General features: G+C 44.6%; 1 protein-coding gene across 3 annotated transcripts in view; it reads right to left on the reverse strand.

Annotated features, from left to right (window-relative positions):
* The window catches only part of ALDH1A1 (aldehyde dehydrogenase 1 family member A1), a 268,634-nt gene that overhangs the window by 54,443 nt on the left and 190,744 nt on the right, over positions 1-23,447 (reverse strand). For 2 of the 3 annotated variants that reach the window (XM_075317988.1, XM_075317996.1), the window contains exon 3: positions 16,556-16,662. The exons of the other annotated variant lie outside the window; for it this stretch is intronic. In XM_075317988.1, coding sequence (XP_075174103.1) covers positions 16,556-16,662 — 107 coding nt within the window. The remainder of the gene's footprint in view (positions 1-16,555; positions 16,663-23,447) is intronic. 3 annotated transcript variants of the gene reach the window in all.

Here is a 23,447-nt window from a genome sequence, read left to right on the forward strand (position 1 = left end):
ATTAGAATAAGTACGCTTGTTCATTATAATCTTTCAGTGTAAATGCAGCTTCAAGTAAAGGTCCAGTCACACTACACAACTTACCAGCGATCCCAACAACGATAGGGATCGCTGGTAAGTTGCTAGGAGGTTGCTGGTGAGATGTCACACTGCGACACTCCAGCGATCCCACCAGCAACCTGACCTGGCAGGGATCGCTGGAGCGTCGCTACACGAGTTGCTGGTGAGCTCACCAGCAACCAGTGACCAGCCCCCAGCGCCGCGTGGAAGATGCTGCGCTTGGTAACTAAGGTAAATATCGGGTAACCAACCGGATATTTACCTTGGTTACCAGCGCACACAGCTACACGTGCAGAGAGCAGGGAGCAGCTCACACTGAGCGCTGGCTCCCTGCTCTCCTAGTTACAGCACACATCGGGTTAATTACCCGATGTGTGCTGCAGCTAAATGTGCACAGAGCAGGGAGCAGCGCACACCGGGTGCACCTGCACAGGGTACATATATAGGGTATAGAGTACAGGGTGCAGCTGCACAGAGCAGAGAGCAGCGCACAATGCTTAGCGCTGGCTCCCTGCTCTCCTAGCTACAGCACACATCGGGTTAATTAACCCGATGTGTCCTGCAGCTACATGTGCACAGAGCAGGAGCCGGCACTGACAGTGAGAGCGGCGGATGCTGGTAACAAAGGTAAATATCGGGTAACCAAGGACAGGGCTTCTTGGTTACCCGATGTTTACCGTGGTTACCAGCCTCCGCAGAAGCCGGCTCCTGCTGCCTGCACATTTAGTTGTTGCTGTCTCGCTGTCACACACAGCGATCTGTGCTTCACAGCGGGACAGCAACAACTAAAAAATGGCCCAGGACATTCAGCAACAACCAACGACCTCACAGCAGGGGCCAGGTTGTTGCTGGATGTCACACACAGCGACATCACTAGCAACATCGCTGCTACGTCACAAAAGTTGTTCGTTAGCAGCGATGTTGCTAGCGATGTTGCTTAGTGTGACGGGGCCTTAAGAGCTGTCAATTAATGAAGATGAGGGCAGAGATAACTGCAAAACAATTAGCCAAGAAGGTGTACTGAACTGCTTGGCCAAACAAGGAGTACATTAAAGAGGTTGCCCACTACTTTAACACTGATGGCCTGTCATCAATGTCTGATCAGCTGGGGCGACATCTCACACCCCCGCCGATCAGCTGTTCTTGGTGCCAGTGGCTGCTACAGGCAGTCGAAAATGCTCAGCTCTGGAGCTGCCCCGTCAATTTATAGTGGCCACTGCTGGATACTGCACATCCACCTGCTATTAATTTGAATGAGAGGCAGATGTGCAGCACCTGGACGCCACCGCTATTACAATATGGTGCAGCTCCGGAACTGAGCATTTCTGGCTACCTGCTGCTGCCGCCAGCACCAAGATCAACTCATTGGCATGGGTGCCGAATGTTGGACTTCGGCCAATCAGATATTGGTGCTCTATCCTAAGGATAGGCCATTAATATTATAGTAGTGAGCATTGAATATTCGCATAGCGGCGGCCTATTCGTCGGATATTAGCGAAGCCGAATATTTGAGGTATTCGATCATCCCTAGTTATGACCTCTATAAGGTGCTACGCTTGGTTTGAACAGTCATTTTGTTCTTACAGACTGCATTGAAGGAGAAGAGCACAGAATGCCTGTATTAGGCGGGCTTTGCATGCTGCGACATCGGTAACAATGTGTTACTGATGCTGCAGCGATAGTCCCGCCCCCGTCGCACGTGCAATATCTAGTGAAAGCTGCCATAGCGATTATTATCGCTACGGCAGTTTCACACGCACATACCTGCCGTGCGACGTCCCTCTGGCCGGCGACCCGCCTCCTTCCTAAGGGGGCGGGTCGTGCGGCGTCACAGCGACGTCACACGGCAGGCGGCCAATTGAAGTGGAGGGGCGGAGATGAGCAGGATATAAACATCCCGCCCACCTCCTTCCTTCTCATTGCAGCCGGCGGCAGGTAAGGTGAAGTTCCTCGCTCCTGCGGCTTCACACACAGCGATGTGTGCTGCCGCAGGAGCGAGGAACAACATCGCACCTGTTGCTGCACCGGCATTATGGAAATGTCGGAGGCTGCAGCGATGATACGATAACGACGCTTTTGCGCTCGTTAATCGTATCATAAAGGTTTTACACGTTGCGATATCGACTGCGACGCCGGATGTGCGTCACTTTCGATTTGACCCCATCGACATCGCACGTGCAATGTCGCAACGTGCAAAGCCGCCCTTAGTCTCTATACACTTTATATGCTGTAAGGCTAGTTTCACACTTGCGTTGAACGGCATCCGTTGCATTGCGTTGTGTGACGGATGCAACGGATGCGTTGCATATAATGGCACAATGGATGCAACGGATCATACAAAACAACGGAAAGCATTTTTTTTTTTATTTTTTACAGTTTTACCGGCAGCAGACTATTGTGATCGATTAGCTGATCACCTGTGGCTGGGCGCTCAGCTGATCGCTCTCACATGCCGGCGGCCAGGCGCTCAGCTGAGAGCTCTCACATACCGGCGGCCGGGCGCTCAGCTGAATGCTCTCACATGCTGGCGACTGGGCGCTCAGCTGAGAGCTCTCACATGCCGGCGGCAAGGCGCTCAGCTGAGAGCTCCCACATGCCGGCGGCTTGGCGCTCAGCTGAACGCTCTCACATGCCGGCGGCCAGGCGCTCAGCTGAGAGCTCTCACATACCTGCGGCGGGTCGCTCAGCTGAGCGCTCTCACATGCCGGCGAACGGGCGCTCAGCTGAGAGCTCTTACATGCCGGTGGCCGGACGCTCAGCTGAACATTCGGCCACTGAGAGACAAAATAAAGTTTCTGTGATTAAAAAAAAAACAAAAAAAAGTTACATGCTGTGTTCCTTCCGCCCGGCGGACGCAACACAGCATCAGCCAGCGGAAGCCATGTAGGTACTTTTGGCACAATCCGTCATCCATACAAGTTTATGGGAAACAGCGAAATCCGTTAACGGATTCCGCTGTTTTCCAAAAGGGCGGATTGTGACGGAAGGAAATTAACGCAAGTGTGAAAGTACTTTAAGTCAGTAGAAGCTCTGAGCAATGATTCAGAAGTTATGGGTGTTTTTTATATTTATATTACCACTAGAGATGAGCGAACCGGCCGTGGTTTGGCTCGAGTTCGGTTCGTCGAACGGAGGTCTCGTTCGAGTTCAGTTCAGCGAACGTTCGACGAACTGAACTCAAACCAATAGGAAATAATGGGAGGCAATCACAAACACATAAAAACGCATTATAAATGTACACATACAGTTAATAAACATTGCCATAACACTTACCGGTCTCTGCGATCCCTCCTGCACTGTCTCCTGCCGCTATTCCATCCGATGATCGCTGAATCCTCCCGGTGACCAGCACTGCCAGCAGTGATGTAGGACCTATCGTGACGTCAAAATAGCCATGTGACCAGTCACGTGGCTATCATCTCATTGGCTACAGGTCCTAGGTCCTGTCATTGTACTCTCCGGTACACGGTGTACATTTGTGTATCACCGTGTACCGGCGACATGCTCTAGCACACGGTCGACTCCCCGTTCCGTTAGGGACCGGCTGACACAGCCAGTCATTAACGGAGATCACAGTTGCCATAGCAACGCAGTTAGCGGTGACGTCACCGCTAACCGCGGCTCCGGGACTTACATGATCGGAGCACCGTTGCTATGGTAACGCGTCTGTCAGTGTTACCGCTAACAGCCAGCAGCACTGATCTCTCACGGAGTGAAGGCTGCACGCTGCTTCCCGTGCAGCCTTCACAGAGTGATTTCTGTATGGGAAGCAGCGTCTTCCCCCATGCAGCAGTGATGGAGCGGAGCTGCATTTGTTGAACGCGAAAGACAGAAGACCATGGATCGTGGAGGGCTGACAGGGGGTAATAAAGATGGAGTCTCTAATGTGTCTGTGTATTTATTTCTATTAAAGTAATTTTTTTCTGTGTGGTGTCTTTTTTTTTAACCCTTTATTGGAGAGTCTTAATTGCCGGGTCAAACGTGCCTGACATTAAGAATCTCTGGCTTAATACTAGCTAGTAAAACAAAGCTAGTATTAACTCATTATTACCCAACAAGCCACCCGGCTCCAGGGCTGTTGGAAGAGTTGGATACAGCGCCAGATGATGGCGCTTCTATGAAAGCGCCATTTTCTGGGGCGGCTGCGGACTGCAATTCACAGCAGAGGCGCCCAGAAACCTCGGGCTAACCTGTGTTGCGGATTCCAATCCCCAGCTGCCTAGTTTTACCTGGCTGGACACAAAAATGGGGCGAAGCCCACGTCATTTGTTTTTTAATTATTTCATGAAATAAGTGAAATAATTTAAAAAAACGGGCTTCCCTATATTTTTGGTTCCCAGCATGGTACAAATAGGCAACTGGGGGTTGGAGGCAGCCCGTGGCTGCCTGCTGTACCTGGCTAGCATACAAAAATATGTCGAAGCCCACGTCATTTTTTTGGTGGACAAAAAACTTCTGCATACAGTCCTGGATGGCGTATGCTGAGCCTTGTAGTTCTGCAGCTGCTGTCTGCTCTTCTCCATACAGACAGACAGCAGCTGCAGAACTACAAGGCTCAGCATACTCCATCCAGGACTGTATGCAGAAGTTTTTTGCCCCCTGAAAAAATTATGTGTGTTTCGCCATATTTTTGTATGCTAGCCAGGTACAGCAGGCAGGTACGGCTGCCCCAACCCCCAGTTGCCTATTTGTACCCGGCTGGGAACCAAAAATAAAGGGAAGCCCTTTTTTTATTATTTCATGAATTTCATGAAATAATTAGAAAACAAATGACGTAGGCTTCGCCCCATTTTTGTGTCAAGCCAGGTACAACTAGGCAGCTGGGGATTGGAATCCACAGCACAGGTTGGCCTGAGCTTTCTGGGCCCCACTGCTGCGAATTGCAGTCTGCAGCTGCCTGAGAAAATGGCACTTTCATAGAAGCGCCATCTTCTGGCGCTGTATCCAACTCTTCCAGCACCTGCCTGCTATACCTGGCTAGCATACAAAAATATGGCGAAGCTTACGTCCTTTTTTTGTAGGTTTTTGGCAAAAAAAATAAAAAATGCTTCCCTGGATTTTACATTGCCAGTGAAGGTAACACCAAGCAGTGGGGGTTAGCAGCCAGTAGCTGCTTGGATTACCCTTAGCTAGCAATACAAAAAATGCAGTGGGAGCCCATATATATTTTTTTTTAATTATTTATTTAAATAACTAAAAACAAAATGGGCTTCCCTGTATTTTGATTGCTGGACATCACAGTGCTGTAAAAATAAATCTTTAAAAAAAAATGACGTAGCGCTCCGCGGTATTTTTGATTCTCAGCGCAAATAAAGCAGACAGCTATGGGTTGCCACCCCCATCTGCCTGCCGTTACCTTGGTTGGCAATCAAAATACAGGGAAGCCAATTAATTTTTTCTATTTAAAAAATAGTTAAAAAAAAAATGACGTTGGGTCCCCCCATTTTTGATAGCCAGCTAGGGTAAAGCAGATGGCTGTAGCCTGAAAACCACAGCTGGCAGCTTTACCGTGGTTGGGGATCCAATGTGGAGGTCCCCCCAGGCTCTTTTTTTATAATTATTTTATAAATATTAATAATTACACAAAAAAAGTAGGGTCCCCCCCAAATTGGATCACCAGCCATGGTAAAGTGGACAGCTGTGGTCTGGTATTCTCAGGGTGGGAAGGTCCATAGTTATTGGGCCTTCACAGCCTAAAAATAGCAGCATTTCCTCTTTCACCAATTTATTGTAAGAAAAAAAAATAAAGGGGTCCCACGACGACTCTGGACCGTCTAGAATATGGGGGGAGACACTCAGGGAACGTATCCCCCATTTTCTAGGAGTGCAGACCCTTCATGTGAGGAGTGTGGGTGCAATGAGTCTGCACTCACTCTCCCCGGGTCCAGAGCAGCAGAGTCCATGTCGTAATGGTTGCTACCAAAGCTGCAATGCCCTGCTCATGAGGTAAGGGCATGCCTAATCAGGAGAACTAATCTACATTTCAAAATATTGGTATTTGCTGATATTATTGCTATTCCACCTACTATATATTGGGGATAGGATCTTGGAGATGGAATACCCCTTTAAGTCCAGTTATCCAGCTGAATGAATACTTAACAACAGAGCTCGCTATTTAGATGTGTTTTCTTGTGGCGTATAACGGACTCTCATGTTTGGTAGTCGTTCAGCAGGGAAACTATAAAAGCAAATCCCTCCATTTGGAAATGTAGTATATAGCTCTCCTGATCAATTATGTTCCTTACCTCATGAGCAGGGCATTGCAGTAATAATAATAATTTATTCATTTATATAGCGTTATTAATTCCATAGCGCTGTATGTCTTTGGAGTGTAGTACCCGGAGGAAACCCACGCAAACACGGGGAGAACATACAAACTCCTTGCAGATGGTGTCCTTGGTGAGAATTGAACCCAGGACCTCAGCGCTGCAAGACTGCAGTGCTAACCACTGAGCCACTGTGCCGCCCATTTAGCTTACAGATGAATAACCACCACTCGCTGTGTCTGAACACAGGAAGCTGAGCTGACAGTCGCTCTGTGCATGCGGCAGCGTCTATTGTGAAGGAGAGGGACGTGGGGGGATCAACGCTGCACAGGTACCGTGGGACACCGGGGAACACCGGTGGAGTTATAGGGGGTGACCTGGCAGGGCCTGGGGAGGAGTTTTCTGTCGCATGTGCCATGACACATGCGACAGAAATCAGAGGAGTAGGGTGAATGCGGCCAGCGCGCTGCTGTGCGCGCGGCCATCTTGGATTTCTGGGAGGGCATCAGGGGGGGCACTTTGGCGACACCGGGGGACCGGAGGGGACCGGGGAGGAGATTTATCATGTTTGTTCATGCCAGATGGGAGATAAATAATTTTTTACCGGCGCTGTCATTTACTGTAACGTGATCATCGGTGTACGGTGTATACCTATGATCACGTGAGTGGGGACCGGAAAAACCGTCCTGAATCATGATCTCCAGGGTCTCAGCTAGCCCTGAAACCCCGGAGATTTTCTGACGCTGGGGGGCGCTATTCACTTATTTCTGCCTGCTGTTTATAAACGGCAGATCAGAATAAGGCTACATTAACACGACCGATCCATTTTTGCGGTCTGCAAAAAACAGTCCATTTTTTTTCACGGGTGCATCCGTGTGGCATCCGTTTCCGAGGGAAAATACATAAATTTACCCAGGATCCATAGCTTCATCCTACATGAGGCGGTCACATGTTCACTCCAGTGCCATTTTCTACTGCTTTTCACAGCGTAGAGCGCTCTGGTGATTTTCTTGTGCTTGTGCACTTCATATCAGTCTTTTCTGTCATTATAATGGCAGAAAGACACATAATGTCCCAATCTCCTGCATTTTGTAATTTTGCACCCTTTGGTGCCTTTCATGTGGCACTAAGGGGTGCTTAGCTTTGTATTTAGTCAAAAAAATGAAAAAAAAATGACGTAGGGTTCCCCCTAGTTTTGTAGCCAGCTAGGGTAAAGCAGACGGCTGCAGCCTGCAGACCACAGCTGGCAGCCTCACCTTGGCTGGTAATCCAAAACTGAGGGCACCCCACGCTGTTATTTTAAATTAAATAAATAATTAAAAAAAAAAACACGTAGGGGTCCCCCCAAAATTGGATCACCAGCCAAGGTAAAGCAAACAGCTGGGGTCTGATATTCTCAGACTAGGGAGGTCCATGGTTATTGGACTCTCCCCAGCCTAAAAATAGCAGGCCGAAGCCGCCCCAGAAGTGGCGCATCCATTAGATGCGCCAATCCTGGTGCTTCGCCTCAGCTCATCCCGTGCCCTGGTGCGGTGGCAAACGGGGTAATATATGGGGTTAATACCAGATGTGTAATGTCACCTGGCATCAAGCCCTGGGGTTGGTGAGGTCAGGCATCTATCAGATACCCGACATCACAAACCCAGACAGTAATAAAAAAAAATAGACGACAAACACATTTTTATTTGAAAAAACACTCCCCAATACATTCCCTCTTTAACCAATTTATTAGAAAGAAAAACAAATCCAGGTCTGGTGTAATCCAAGGGGTTGCCATGACGATCCACACTGTCCCAGTCAATGAAGAGCAGGATGTTCCCCATTGGCTGGGAGAGCAGTGCAGTGACCTGAGCTAACATCAATGGGTCAGCCCAGGTCACTGCAGGGGATGACAAGTGCTGCTGTCAGCGAGGTACATTACCTGCGCTGATCTCCTGCACTGCTGACAGCACCTGTCACTGAGTTCAATGACCGCCGCCTTCACAGCCAAGTATCGCGAGCGGCCCGTGACGTCACCGCTAGTCAGTCTCAGGTCAGAAGCGAGAGAAGGTGATGTGACAAGCGGCGGCCATGGAGGACAGTGACAGCGCTGAGGTCGGGACTTCATCACCGCAGGTAAGCCGAGCGGGACCATGTGTGCAGAGTGCAGGTGGGTGGAGCCATGTGTGCCGGCGGCGGAGTGCGAAGTGGGTGGAGCTGAGGACGTCAGTGTCGTGGACTGCTTGGCTGGGGACAGCGAAAAAAACTGTGGGAAAAAGGCGCAAATAGGGTCTTATCCGGTATAACAGATGGAAAAGTAAATGTGCAATAGAAGCACTCACCTGATGGGGTTGTGTCAGTCACAACTCCTATAGCAGCATGAAACAAACGTGGAAGGCAGCAGTCCCGCAGAAGTAGAGTAATTTCGGATGATGGGAAAGAAGCAGGTTAAATACCGCGCCGAACCACAGGAATCAGGATGAGAAAGTAATTCTCTTTTCTTTATTTTCACAGGTCTACGCGTTTCAAGGACATATCCGTCCTCTTCCTCAGGACAAATGTAGAGAACACTACCTCTGGATAGTGTTCTCTACATTTGTCCTGAGGAAGAGGACGGATATGTCCTTGAAACGCGTAGACCTGTGAAAATAAAGAAAAGAGAATTACTTTCTCATCCTGATTCCTGTGGTTCGGCGCGGTATTTAACCTGCTTCTTTCCCATCATCCGAAATGGCTGGGGACAGGTGAGTGTGAGTGTGTGTGTGTTTGTGTGTGTGTGTGTGTACATGCCGCGTGCAGGAGGGGGCGGAGTGAGCTGAGCGGGGAAATGTGGGCTTCCTGCACATAACTAGGATAAACATCGGGTTACTAACCAAAGCACTTTGCTTGGATACCCGATGTTTATCTTGGTTACCAGCTTCTGGCAGGCTGCCAGCGATGGCTCCTGCACATTGTAGCTGTAAAAAGCCCTGCTTTTTGCTGCTAGAACCGTTCTCGAACATATCTAGAACTATCGAGCTTTAGCAAAAAGCTCGAGTTCTAGTTCGATCTAGAACAGCCCCCAAAATCACTCGAACCGCGAACTGGAGAACCTCGAACCGCGAACCGCGCTCAACTCTAATTACCACTGGTGCAAAAGCAGCAACATTTTACACTGAATTTCTATGATCCTTCATGGTGCATTCTGTTTAACCTCTCACACCTTCATTTTTGCACCACTTATATCAATGATTCAGAAAAAACTTGAAACGTCCTTAGTGCTCAGTTGTTCAAATCTATCCAGATTTTGTTGTGTCAAGTGCAGAACTAATGTTAGCCAATGCAGCTGTTTATGGCTACATTCACTCTATGAATCTGATTCGATATACAGTATATTCCTCCTTATTAATTTCCATTGCATTGTATACAAAGTGAAGCTAATACTTAAGGTCCAGTCACACTAAGCAACTTACCAGCGATCCCAACAACGATAGGGATCGCTGGTAAGTTGCTAGGAGGTTGCTGGTGAGATGTCACACTGCGACGCTCCAGCGATCCCACCAGCAACCTGACCTGGCAGGGATCGCTGGAGCGTCGCTACACGAGTTGCTGGTGAGCTCACCAGCAACCAGCCCCCAGCGCCGCGTGGAAGATACTGCGCTTGGTAACTAAGGTAAATATCGGGTAGCCAACCCGATATTTACCTTGGTTACCAGCGCACGCAGCTACACGTGCAGAGAGCAGGGAGCAGCGCACACTGAGCGCTGGCTCCCTGCTCTTCTAGTTACAGCACACATCGGGTTAATTAACCCGATGTGTACTGCAGCTAAATGTGCACAGAGCAGGGAGCAGCGCACACTGCTTAGTGCTGTCTCCCTGCTCTCCTAGCTACAGCACACATCGGGTTAATTAACCCGATGTGTCCTGCAGCTACATGTGCACAGAGCAGGGGCCGGCACTGACAGTGAGAGCGGCGGAGGCTGGTAACAAAGGTAAATATCGGGTAACCAAGGACAGGGCTTCTTGGTTACCCGATGTTTACTGTGGTTACCAGCCTCCGCAGAAGCCGGCTCCTACTGCCTGTACATTTAGTTGTTGCTGTCTCGCGGTCACACACAGCGATCTGTGCTTCACAGCGGGACAGCAACAACTAAAAAATGGCCCAGGACATTCAGCAACAACCAACGACCTCACAGCAGGGGCCAGGTTGTTGCTGGATGTCACACACAGCGACATCACTAGCAACATCGCTGCTACGTCACAAAAGTTGTTCGTTAGCAGCAATGTTGCTAGCGATGTTGCTTAGTGTGACGGGGCCTTTAGACTGAATTCAGAGTAACACGTCTGGAGGGCACTTGCTGTGTGCCGAGGGCTGCCACACCTAGCCTCTGTAAATGAACACCTTTGTCCTGCACAGTTCACCAGAGCCATTCATTGAATCCTTGAGAATGATTCTTCTACTGCACAGTTCAGAGGTTCAGATCAAACAGAATCCTAAAGCGACATTAACTTTGGAAATGAAAAATGCCAAATGATTCTCATTGTGGATACTTTAATATTATTCCTTTACAATATGAAAACTTGACTTGTAATTAGGAGACAATTTCAGAGATATGTATCGTGTTTCCCTGAAAATAAGACACTGTGATATTATTTTTTTGCCCCAAAAAATGCGCTAATGCTTATTTTTGGGGTAGGGCTTATTTTTCGGGAAACACGGGTAGAGGGCAAGTTCATCCCCCAAAAAGGGCAGACGACCTGATAGGCCAGGGCGTCACACATGCATGAATGTGTTCCACTACAGGTCCCCGATGCATGCCAGTGCATCCCAGGTCCCTGGAGCAGTATGTAATCACTAGGTGTGTGTGTTTGTTCCACCACAGGTCCTTGATGTGTTCCACTGCAGGTCCTCGTGTTCCACAACATCCCGTTCGGGGTCTTGTGAGTATGATTGCAGGGTCTGTCTTCTCTCTTTTGGGGCTATCTGCTTTCTATAATGAAGTGTCCTGCAGTATTCCTTAACTTTTTTAGCTGCATGGACACTTCATTACTGAACTGCAACTAGTGTTTATTTTCAGGCTAGGGCTTATATTTAAGCCTTACTCCAAAAAGGCTGAAAATTCTTCTTAGGCCTGTGACACACATCCGTGCCGCCGGTACGTGTTTGTCATTTTTTACACGTACCGGCGGCACGGAGACACGTTAAGCAATGCTACCCTATTGTAGCAGGCACACACACGTAAAACCACACGGAACGTGTGTCCGTGTGCGTTTGTACGTGTGTGCGTTTTGCAAAGCGCTGACATGTCAGTGTTTTCTCCCGCAGCACGGGTGTCACACGGCCCGCACCCGTACCACACGGGTGTAGTGTGGATGCGGTCCCGTGTGACACGCGCCGGAGAAAACACACGTGTCAGTGGAAAAAAAAAAAACATTTACTCACCTTCTCCTGCCCTCCTGTTTCTGCTGCTGCTGCCTCTTGCTGCCGACCGCCGCTCATTATTCTCATTGAATATTCACTTCACTGCCTGGCAGCAGCAGAAGCGGGGAGACGGGAGGGCTGGAGACCGAGGATCAGCACCACGGACAGCAGGAAGGACCAGGTGAGTATGTTAATTACTGGTTCTACGTGTGCTATCACGGATAGCACACGTAGAACACACGTGTCCCGCACGTACCAGAGACACGTACTTACCTGCACGCAACACGCAGGGGAAATACGTGTCTCTCGGCACGTGCGTGATTTTCACGTGAATGTGGCAGAGGCCTTAGGACTTATTTTCAGAATAGGGCTTAGTTTTGGGGAAACAAGGTATTATTTGGATTTAACAAACAGTAAACACAAACCTTTTATTTCCCATCTGCATTACTTTAGTTATTTTCATTATTTTGTAATCCTTTGAAAAAGCTACAGAAACATCCCAAAATACATGTATGGAAAGAAATTCCTGATAACAGTTCTGCAACAAATCTATCAAGAGAAAATGTACTCTAAATGTCATAACTGTAGTGATTACTACTAATGTCTGGGGAAAGTTGAAGTATGAATGCTAAATATTTTGCTCGAAGGGGAAGATTATCATCAGACAGAAACTGCGATTTTAGTAACATACACAATACTAATAGTATGGTATCTGTGGAAAGCAATGTTTGCAATGTAAGGTATCAAACTGGTCTGGTATACAAACAGAAGCACTGCTAACAATTTAATTATTACATTGCTCGCATAGCTTTACTTATTACACTACACTACCAGGGAATGTATTAGGCCATGCTTTGTTAGTGATTTGGCACAAAACCATACTTGAGAAAGGAAATGAGGGATATTATGAAGAGTGGAAGAACAAGTGATATCTGTACCATTCCTGGCACATTTTTTTCTTTGTGAGCGTTCCAATTATATAGGCCATGCTCCAACTGTATAGGATGTAAATCACAGACTATATCATTCAATTTTTGGCAAAAAAATGATATGTAAAAACTGGACAGTTTGACATGTAAGTTATATGTGCCCAGCAGTGACTGCTTCTCATACCTCTCCTCTCTCCGAGGCTGCTCTTAGTCATCCCCTACTCTCCAACAGACTGCTGCTCATGGCCCTCTCTTTACCCGAATGCTTGTCATACACGATACACCCTGCTCTCTCACAAACTATGGCCCTCTAATTTCTCCCAGACCACTCTTCATATCCCCTCCTCTTCCACAAACTGCTGTCCATTACCTTCTACTCTGTCTCAGACTAGTCTTTATATCCCCCTTTATTTCCCAGATGGGTCCTCATATATATTCTGCTGTCTCTGATTCATACAGCCTCCTCTCCCATAGACTGCTCCCCCCAGCCCTCTGCTTTCTCTCTAATACTCCTCTTCTTACCCCCTCCTGTCTCGCTCACTGTTCCTCATGTCCAGTCTATTCTCACCATCTCCAACTCATGCCCCTTCTCTTAAACAGACTGCTTTCCATGCTGCTGTCTAATCAACTGGTCTTAATTTTCTCCTCATCTCTTCCAAAATGATCCTCATGTCCCCACTTCCTTATAGACTGCTCCTTGAGCTTCTTCCTATTTCACAGACTACTCCTTGTGTCCCCCCTTCCTTAGAGATGCTCCTCAAGCTTCTTTCAATTGTACAGACTGTTCCTCATGTCCCCCTTTCTTACACACTGCACCTTGTGCTTCTTCCGATTGCACAGACTGCTCCTTGTGCTTCCCCTTCCTTAGAGATGCTCCTTGTGCTTCATCCTCTCCCACAGACTGCTCCCCATGGCCCTCTGCTCTCTCTCTCAGACCCCTCTTCATATCCTCTCCTCTCTCACACCATCTCCAACTCATGCCCCCTTGTCTTTCACAGACTGCTTTCCATGACTCTCTTTAATCAAGTGTTCCTCATTGTTTCCTCCTTTCCTTCAGATTGATCAATATGTCCCCCCTTCCTCACAGACTGCTCATTGTGCTTCTTCCTCTTGCATAGATTGCCCTCATATCCCCCTTTCTTACAGATTTTTCCCTTTTTTTTCCACTTGCACAGACTGCTCCTCATGTCCCCCCTTCCTTACAGACTGCTCCTCATGTCCCCCCTTCCTTATAGACTGCTCCTTGTGCTTCATCCTCTTGCACAGACTACAACTCATGTCCATTTCCTTTCTCACATACTGCTTCCCCTTTTTCCTCAGTCCCCTGCAATATTTCATTACCTAGTTATTGTACATAAATCACCTACTGTTAGAAATACATGCCTGTAAAATTTGGGGCAAATCCACAGCAGCACCCACATAATATCAGCATGTACTACGGTACATGCTGATTTTGTTGCAGATTTTGGTGTGGATTTCTGCAGAACTGCAGTAAAATCAGCGAAGAAAATATGGAGTGTAAAATTTGGATATGTAAATATACCCAGAATGTTTCTGTTGTGGTTTTCCCCTGGTTATCAGAAAAAAAACTGACTCAAAAACATGTGAAACTGTTGCAACAAAAAGGTAGACTTGTTGCATCAACCTAATTCAGATTTCTGTTTTTCACGTATGTATTCTGTGCTTTTCATTTATGGAACTTGTAATCATTATAGTCTATAATTCTGTGAAAATTACTGACAGCACTGTACATTGGTAATATTGTAAAAGCCAGGAAAAGCTTTTACAAATCTGTAAAGACAAATCTGAATAAGTCCTCACAAGAGCTTTCCTACTATCACTACTATCACTTTGCTCTAGGGGAGTACTCATAATAAGGACAAGCTGTCAGCAGTGGGGGTGATGCACAATGTTTCCATTCACTGACAGCGAGCATGATAAGATATATATATATATATATATATATATATATATATATATATATATATATATATATATATATACATACATATATATCTATATATATATATATATACATACATATATATCTATATATATATATATATATATATAGATAGATAGATAGATATATGTATATATACTGTATACTTTGCTCTAAGGGAGTGCTAATAATAAGGCCAAGCTGTCAGCACTGGGGGTGACGCACAATGTTTCCATTCACTGACAGCAAGCAGGATAAGCAATATATATATGTATATATACACACTATATATATATATATTTATATACTGTATGTATACTGTATATATATAGATATATGTATATTTATATATATTTTTATATACTGTATGCATACTGTGTATATATATATATGTATATATATATATATATATATATATATATATATATATATATATGTATATGTATAAATATATATATATACATGATTGATATGTATATATATATAGATAGATAGATAGATGTATATATACTGTATATATATATATATTTATATATATATATATATTTATATACTGTATGTATACTGTATATATATAGATATATGTATATTTATATATTTTTTTTATATACTGTATGCATACTGTGTATATATATATATGTATATATATATATATATGTATATGTATAAATATATATACATGATTTATATGTATATATATATATAGATAGATAGATAGATAGATAGATAGATGTATATATACTGTGTATATATATATATATATATATATATATATATAACTATATATATATATACAATGTATGTGTGTATATATATATATGTATATATATATGTATATATATATATATATATATAAATATATATATATATATATATATATATATATATATATATATATATATATATATATATATATATATATATATATATATAAACGATTAAAACTAGAAAGTCCCTTCCATTTGGTGTATACAGTTTAGGGGCTATAATGACACTTCTGCATGTTCTACAATCACTGCTGCACCTATTTCAGCAATGTCCTTTCATGTGATGGAGACTATGCAGAGTTCAGTGCTGGTATATGGCGTGCTTATCTGTGACATTGGGAGGCATTCTCTGCCCTGACAGTTGTTTCTGCATCTCCGCTGGGACCTGTCCTACAGTAATAGTCTGCTCTAGAAAACAGACACGTGAATTACCATTTGTTTGGAAAGGGCTGAAAGGAGGCATATTTATTTATTCAAATCCAACACTAATGTATAATCTACTATGCAGTCAATTGGCAGAAGTAGAGATTGCGCAGGCTGCGTTCTGTAGGACTATAGATAAGGAGCTGAATAGCCGCATGCTACAAATGCACTTGCCTTATATATTGTTACTGATCCCTATAGTAGTTTGAGGATCACTACATTCCGGAGATCTGCAAACAATGGACCCCTCTCTGGCCTGCAGTACAGCGCTATCTCACAATGTTCCAGATCCAGAAAGGCAATAGTTAATATGTGCTGAAATATAAAACCTGCTTTTCGGAGCAATAGGACATTTTTTGTATACTATTTACTATACACAGATGTCAGAGCTGTAAATGTGGCGATTACCGCAGGTTTTACCGCAGGCGGCATAATGCGTGAGTTGTGGCCGATGACAGCCTTAGCTCTGCTACATCTTGTAGAGTTTCCATCGCATCCCGGCCTGTTTACCAGCCGGTGTCCCGGTGTGAACCGAGCGCCCTCTCCGAGCTGCGAATGTTTTGTAAAGTGTTATTCCTAGTTTACTTATGTTTAGAAAGGTCGCTTACATAACCGCGCTGGCACTAAGGCTGTTAACCCCTTCTTTGCTGAATCTCAGATATTTACGCAGAAATTAACTGTTAGATTCACATATTACTGGTAAAGTATAACATTTAGATCACTTCATTCTGTCATTAAAAGGAACAGTTGGAAAGAGCATTCCAGAATGATCTGGCGTGGCCCCTTACCTTGGTGTGCTTGATCTCCAGGCTGCTGAGAGGAGCCGGGACAGTGATCGGGGCAGGCTTGTCCCCAGCCTTCTCCTGGTCTGCAGATGACATGCTGAGCTTACGGTCTGGAACACAGGTGAAATAAAGCACAGTACAGTCAGGCTGAGCTTGTGTCCTGCACCGGGACTGGGCTTTCCTTTTTGTCTTTTAGTTCAGATTGGTTACATGAGGATTAGCATACAAAGCGAGGATTGGACAAAGCCATTATAGCCAGGGACGAGGACTACTCCAGCAAGCACCACCCCAATACCTCACACTGACACTGACACCAGGGCTACACTATCCAGCTACTCATCTATTAGCTATCTATCCCTCTATCCCTCTATCCCTCTATCTATCTATCTATCTATCCATCTATCTATCCATCTATCTATCCATCATCTATCTATCCATCTATCTATCCATCATCTATCTATCTATCTATCTATCTATCTATCTATCTATCTATCTATCCCTCTATCCCTCTATCTATCTATCTATCTATCTATCTATCTATCTATCTATCCCTCTATCTATCTATCTATCCCTCTATCTATCTATCTATCTATCTATCCCTCTATCTATCTATCTATCTATCTATCAAATCAAATCAAATCAAATCAAATAAGCTTTATTGGCAGGACCAAATACAAATTAGTTTTGCCAAAGCAAGTGTACATTAGGGGCTGGGGCTGTGGGGATGGTGGGTGGGGACTGTAGGAAGGATGGATGGGGCTCATCCAGGGTGGGGACTGTGGGGGCACTTCTAGGATGGGGGCTATGGAAGTCCATGGCTTATGATGGGGCATATCCACGGTGGGACTGTGGTAACGGTGGATGGGACATATCCAGGGTGGGGATTGGGGGGGCCACATCTGGGATGGGGGGCTATGGAAGTCCATGACTTATCATAGTTCTCTTTCTCGAAGTCTATGGCATTCGCTCACATACCGCGCTGCTATCTCCACTGCGCTCTCTTCTTCCCCCAGCAGGATATATATTTTCTCTTCCTCCTTCATGGAGCTGAAATCCGGGAAGAGATGGGAGAGTCTCCTGAAGTGAGTGTCCCTCACTGCTGAGTACTTGGTGCAGTGTAGCAGGAAGTGGGTTTCATCCTCCACGGCCTCCAGGTCACAGTGTTGGCACAGTCTGTCCTCCCTGGGCTTGTAGCTCTGCTTGTGACGTCCGGATTCGATGGCTAGACTGTGGGCACTGAGTCTATATCGGCTCAGGGTCCTGCGGTCTCTGGGGTCCGGGATTTTCTCCAGATACGGGGCCAGTCTGTAGTCTCTCTGTAGTCTCTGGTACGTGGTCAGTTTCTGTGAGGTGTTGATGTCGGTCCTCCAGTCACTGACATACCTCTCCTGGCCCTCGTCTACCATCTTCCTGATTCTGGTTCTTGTCAGGCTGCTGTGATTGGTTATTTTGTCCAGTTGGGTTTGGGAGGGCTGTGCCCGGGGTCCTGGTTCATCTGGCCCACGTATATATATCAGAGCTTTGTGGTGATGGGAGTTTGGATTGCTACTCTGTAGGTGAGCCTGAAATGATAGTGACCTCTTCAGAGCTGCTAGGTGTAGAGGGAATCTGCCCAGCTCAGCTCGACAGGCACTGTTGGAGGTGCTTCGATGGACCTGGAGAAGGTGCTTACAGAATTCCAGGTGGAATATTTCTGTTGGGCTGGAATCCCACCTTGACCAATCTGGGTAAGTGTGAGGGCCCCAGACTTCGCTGCCGTACAGGAGGATTGGGGCAATGATGGAATCGAAGATTTTTAGCCAGACCCTCACTGGTGGCTTCAGATGATACAATGTCCTTCGGATGGCATAAAAGGTTTTGCAGGCCTTGTTTTTCAGGGTCTCTATGGCTTGTTTGAAGCTCCCTGACTGGTGAATTTCCAGGCCCAAGTAGGTGTATTTGTCTGTTCCTGTTAGAGTGTAGCCGTTTAGGACAAATGAAGGATGCTGGTCATCTATCTATCTATCTATCTTACTCTCTATCAGATTGGTTACATGAGGATTAGCATACAAAGCGAGGATTGGACAAAGCCATTATAGCCAGGGACGAGGACTACTCCAGCAAGCACCACCCCAATACCTCACACTGACACTGACACCAGGGCTACACTATCCAGCTACTCATCTATTAGCTATCTATCCCTCTATCCCTCTATCCCTCTATCTATCTATCTATCTATCCATCTATCTATCCATCATCTATCTATCCATCTATCTATCCATCATCTATCTATCTATCTATCTATCTATCTATCTATCTATCTATCTATCTATCTATCTATCCCTCTATCCCTCTATCTATCTATCTATCTATCTATCTATCTATCTATCCCTCTATCTATCTATCTATCCCTCTATCTATCTATCTATCTATCTATCCCTCTATCTATCTATCTATCTATCTATCAAATCAAATCAAATCAAATCAAATAAGCTTTATTGGCAGGACCAAATACAAATTAGTTTTGCCAAAGCAAGTGTACATTAGGGGCTGGGGCTGTGGGGATGGTGGGTGGGGACTGTAGGAAGGATGGATGGGGCTCATCCAGGGTGGGGACTGTGGGGGCACTTCTAGGATGGGGGCTATGGAAGTCCATGGCTTATGATGGGGCATATCCACGGTGGGACTGTGGTAACGGTGGATGGGACATATCCAGGGTGGGGATTGGGGGGGCCACATCTGGGATGGGGGGCTATGGAAGTCCATGACTTATCATAGTTCTCTTTCTCGAAGTCTATGGCATTCGCTCACATACCGCGCTGCTATCTCCACTGCGCTCTCTTCTTCCCCCAGCAGGATATATATTTTCTCTTCCTCCTTCATGGAGCTGAAATCCGGGAAGAGATGGGAGAGTCTCCTGAAGTGAGTGTCCCTCACTGCTGAGTACTTGGTGCAGTGTAGCAGGAAGTGGGTTTCATCCTCCACGGCCTCCAGGTCACAGTGTTGGCACAGTCTGTCCTCCCTGGGCTTGTAGCTCTGCTTGTGACGTCCGGATTCGATGGCTAGACTGTGGGCACTGAGTCTATATCGGCTCAGGGTCCTGCGGTCTCTGGGGTCCGGGATTTTCTCCAGATACGGGGCCAGTCTGTAGTCTCTCTGTAGTCTCTGGTACGTGGTCAGTTTCTGTGAGGTGTTGATGTCGGTCCTCCAGTCACTGACATACCTCTCCTGGCCCTCGTCTACCATCTTCCTGATTCTGGTTCTTGTCAGGCTGCTGTGATTGGTTATTTTGTCCAGTTGGGTTTGGGAGGGCTGTGCCCGGGGTCCTGGTTCATCTGGCCCACGTATATATATCAGAGCTTTGTGGTGATGGGAGTTTGGATTGCTACTCTGTAGGTGAGCCTGAAATGATAGTGACCTCTTCAGAGCTGCTAGGTGTAGAGGGAATCTGCCCAGCTCAGCTCGACAGGCACTGTTGGAGGTGCTTCGATGGACCTGGAGAAGGTGCTTACAGAATTCCAGGTGGAATATTTCTGTTGGGCTGGAATCCCACCTTGACCAATCTGGGTAAGTGTGAGGGCCCCAGACTTCGCTGCCGTACAGGAGGATTGGGGCAATGATGGAATCGAAGATTTTTAGCCAGACCCTCACTGGTGGCTTCAGATGATACAATGTCCTTCGGATGGCATAAAAGGTTTTGCAGGCCTTGTTTTTCAGGGTCTCTATGGCTTGTTTGAAGCTCCCTGACTGGTGAATTTCCAGGCCCAAGTAGGTGTATTTGTCTGTTCCTGTTAGAGTGTAGCCGTTTAGGACAAATGAAGGATGCTGGTCATCTATCTATCTATCTATCTTACTCTCTATCAGATTGGTTACATGAGGATTAGCATACAAAGCGAGGATTGGACAAAGCCATTATAGCCAGGGACGAGGACTACTCCAGCAAGCACCACCCCAATACCTCACACCGGCCTGACACCAGGGCTACACTATCCAGCTACTCATCTATTAGCTATCTATTAACAGCTATCTATCCCTCTATCTATCTATCTATCTATCTATCTTTCCATCTATCCATCTATCTATTCATCTATCTATCCATCTATCTCTCTATCCCTCTATCTGTCTATCAATCTATTAATCTATTAACAACTATCTATCTATCTATTTCCATCCATCCATCCATCTCAATCCATCCATCCATCCATCCATCCATCCATCCATCCATCCATCCATCCTTCCATCCATCCATCCATCTCCATCTTTTCCTCTATCTATCTATCCCTCTATCTATCTATTAACAACTATCTATCTATGTATCTATCCCTCTATCTATCTATCTATCTATCTATCTATTAACAACTATCTATCTATTTCCATCCATCCATCCATCTCAATCCATCCATCCATCCATCCATCCATCCATCTCCATCTTTTCCTCTATCTATCTATCCCTCTATCTATCTATTAACAACTATCTATCTATGTATCTATCCCTCTATCTATCTATCTATTTATTAATATCTATCTATCCATCTATCTATCTATTAAGAACTATCTATTATCTATCTATCTATCTATCTATCTATTAACAACTATCTATCTATCTATCTATCTATGTATCTATCTATGTATCTATCTATTAATATCTATCTATCTATTAACAGCTATCCCTCTATCTATCTATCCATCTATTATCTATCTATCTATCTATCCATCTATTATCTATCTATCTATCTATCTATTATCTATCTATCCATCTATTATCTATCTATCTATCCATCTATTATCTATCTATCTATCTATCTATCTATCTATCTATCTATCTATCTATCTATCTATCTATCTATCCATCTATTATCTATCTATCTATCTATCTATCCATCTATTATCTATCTATCTATCTATCTATCTATCTATCTATCTATCTATCCCTCTATCTATCTATCTATCCATCCATCTATCTATCTATCTATCTATCTATCTATCCATCTATTATCTATCTATCTATCCCTCTATCCATCCATCTATCTATCCATCTATTATCTATCTATCCATCTATTATCTATCTATAGTAATGTATGCAGCTGTCATGTGTAAGAGTCGAGACTATTGCTGTTGTGTTTATGCCCCTGAAGACACCAATCGCTTTGTGTGAATAATCTCCTGCATCGTTTGCAAATATTGTATCATATGATGTTATTGTGTACTGTGATGTAAGGTATAGTGTATAGTAAGTATGGTATGTGGTAATTTGAGATGGGCGAGCGTGCTCGGTACTACTCATTACTTGATCGAGCATCGCAGTGCTCGGGTACACATGGAGCTTGGCCAAATATCGCAGATGCTCGGATATTTCATCCATGAAACAATGACCACAACACAGAGGCTTGCTTCACTGCATGATGTGTGCAGGCACCTCAGGGAGAGACATTTGCAGTCTGTGAATGGCTCTACCAGGGGATAAAGCAACATTTTTGTACATAGTTCTGTAAAAAAAAAGCAAAAAATCCTTCCTTTACTCCTGCCGCAAATGGTCTGTTAATGGCTGGCTGTATGTGAGAGGAACCGCAAACAGGCCAATCAATGACTTTCCATGATGCTCATTACTCGCGTCTAACTCGTCCAAGCATCTGACCAGCTCGAATCGAGTAATGAGCATTCAAGCATTTTATGCGCACCAAGCACTAGTGGTAATATGTTGCATAGCATTTGTTTAGGTAGTTTTCTGACTGTAGGGTCAATAATAGTTAAGTGTTGGGACTAGCAAACGATGGGTGGTATAGTGTATAGTGTATATTGTCATTTGAACGCACCCTTACTATGATAAATCTATGCAGCACCATTCGTAAATAGCAATGGGTCCAAGTCCTTAAGTCGTTTCCCAACATTGTTTTGTATACAAATCCGGAAAAGGCAGCATTCCAGAAAAACTACAATGGCTCATGTGAACAATAGAACAGTTCTTTTGTAAATATTGTGTGCAAAAAGGTTCTACTTAAGCTGAATCATTGCCACTGTTCACATGGACCATTTAAGTTTAGTTTTTGTACTGAAGTTTTTTTTAAGCTTTTCTTGCTTTTCTGGGTTATCTATCTATTTGTTATGTCATATCTGTATTTGTATATTTTACTATTTATCCTTTCATCTATCCATCTCATTATATCATATGAACACATGCACAAAAAGATAAAATAATGTTAAGCTGACTCATATTTAGAAATATAATTGTGAATAAACTGTAAAGTACCTGAAAACACAAAATCACAAAATATCTGCATCTTATATCACTTTTGGTGATACGCTGTATTTATCATCCATATATATCTACCCTTTAAGATAAATAGCAATTTGTCTAATCTTCTTGCAAGTGTTCCTAGAGGGCACCTATTTTTTCTTTATGCTTTTTAATATTCAGAAGTGCAGCTCAGTTTTTTTTGTACTATACTACTGGAGGTGATGACTGCCTCTATATTTGGCTGAACAGTTCTCTCATCAGCCTAAGGCTATTGTTAATTAGTACGCGATCCTACTTGCCATTTAAATTTGTTGGCTTTTAGCCCGAGAGAGGCTTGGTTCATAAATGCTAAGTTTGGAGCTTTAGCAAGGAAAGGTTACCTTGTCGTGGTTGGTGGGCTCACATAAATTGATCAATTTGTTTACTAATTACCTTCATGTTATATGTATATTCTATATAGCAGTAATGGAGTGTTAATTTCATATATTTAATGCTTGTATACATCCTATCTATCTATCTATCTAGCTATCTATTATCATTATCTACACTACCTACCTTTACTTTATATATCAATATAATAATAATAATAATAATAATAATAATATCCATACTACCTACCTTTGCTTTAAATATCAATATGGCTACCCATGTGGTGAGTGTACCTAGGGGGCACCTATAATT

This window comes from Anomaloglossus baeobatrachus, chromosome 1 (genome assembly GCF_048569485.1).
Source record: "Anomaloglossus baeobatrachus isolate aAnoBae1 chromosome 1, aAnoBae1.hap1, whole genome shotgun sequence".
Classification (NCBI taxonomy): domain Eukaryota; kingdom Metazoa; phylum Chordata; class Amphibia; order Anura; family Aromobatidae; genus Anomaloglossus; species Anomaloglossus baeobatrachus.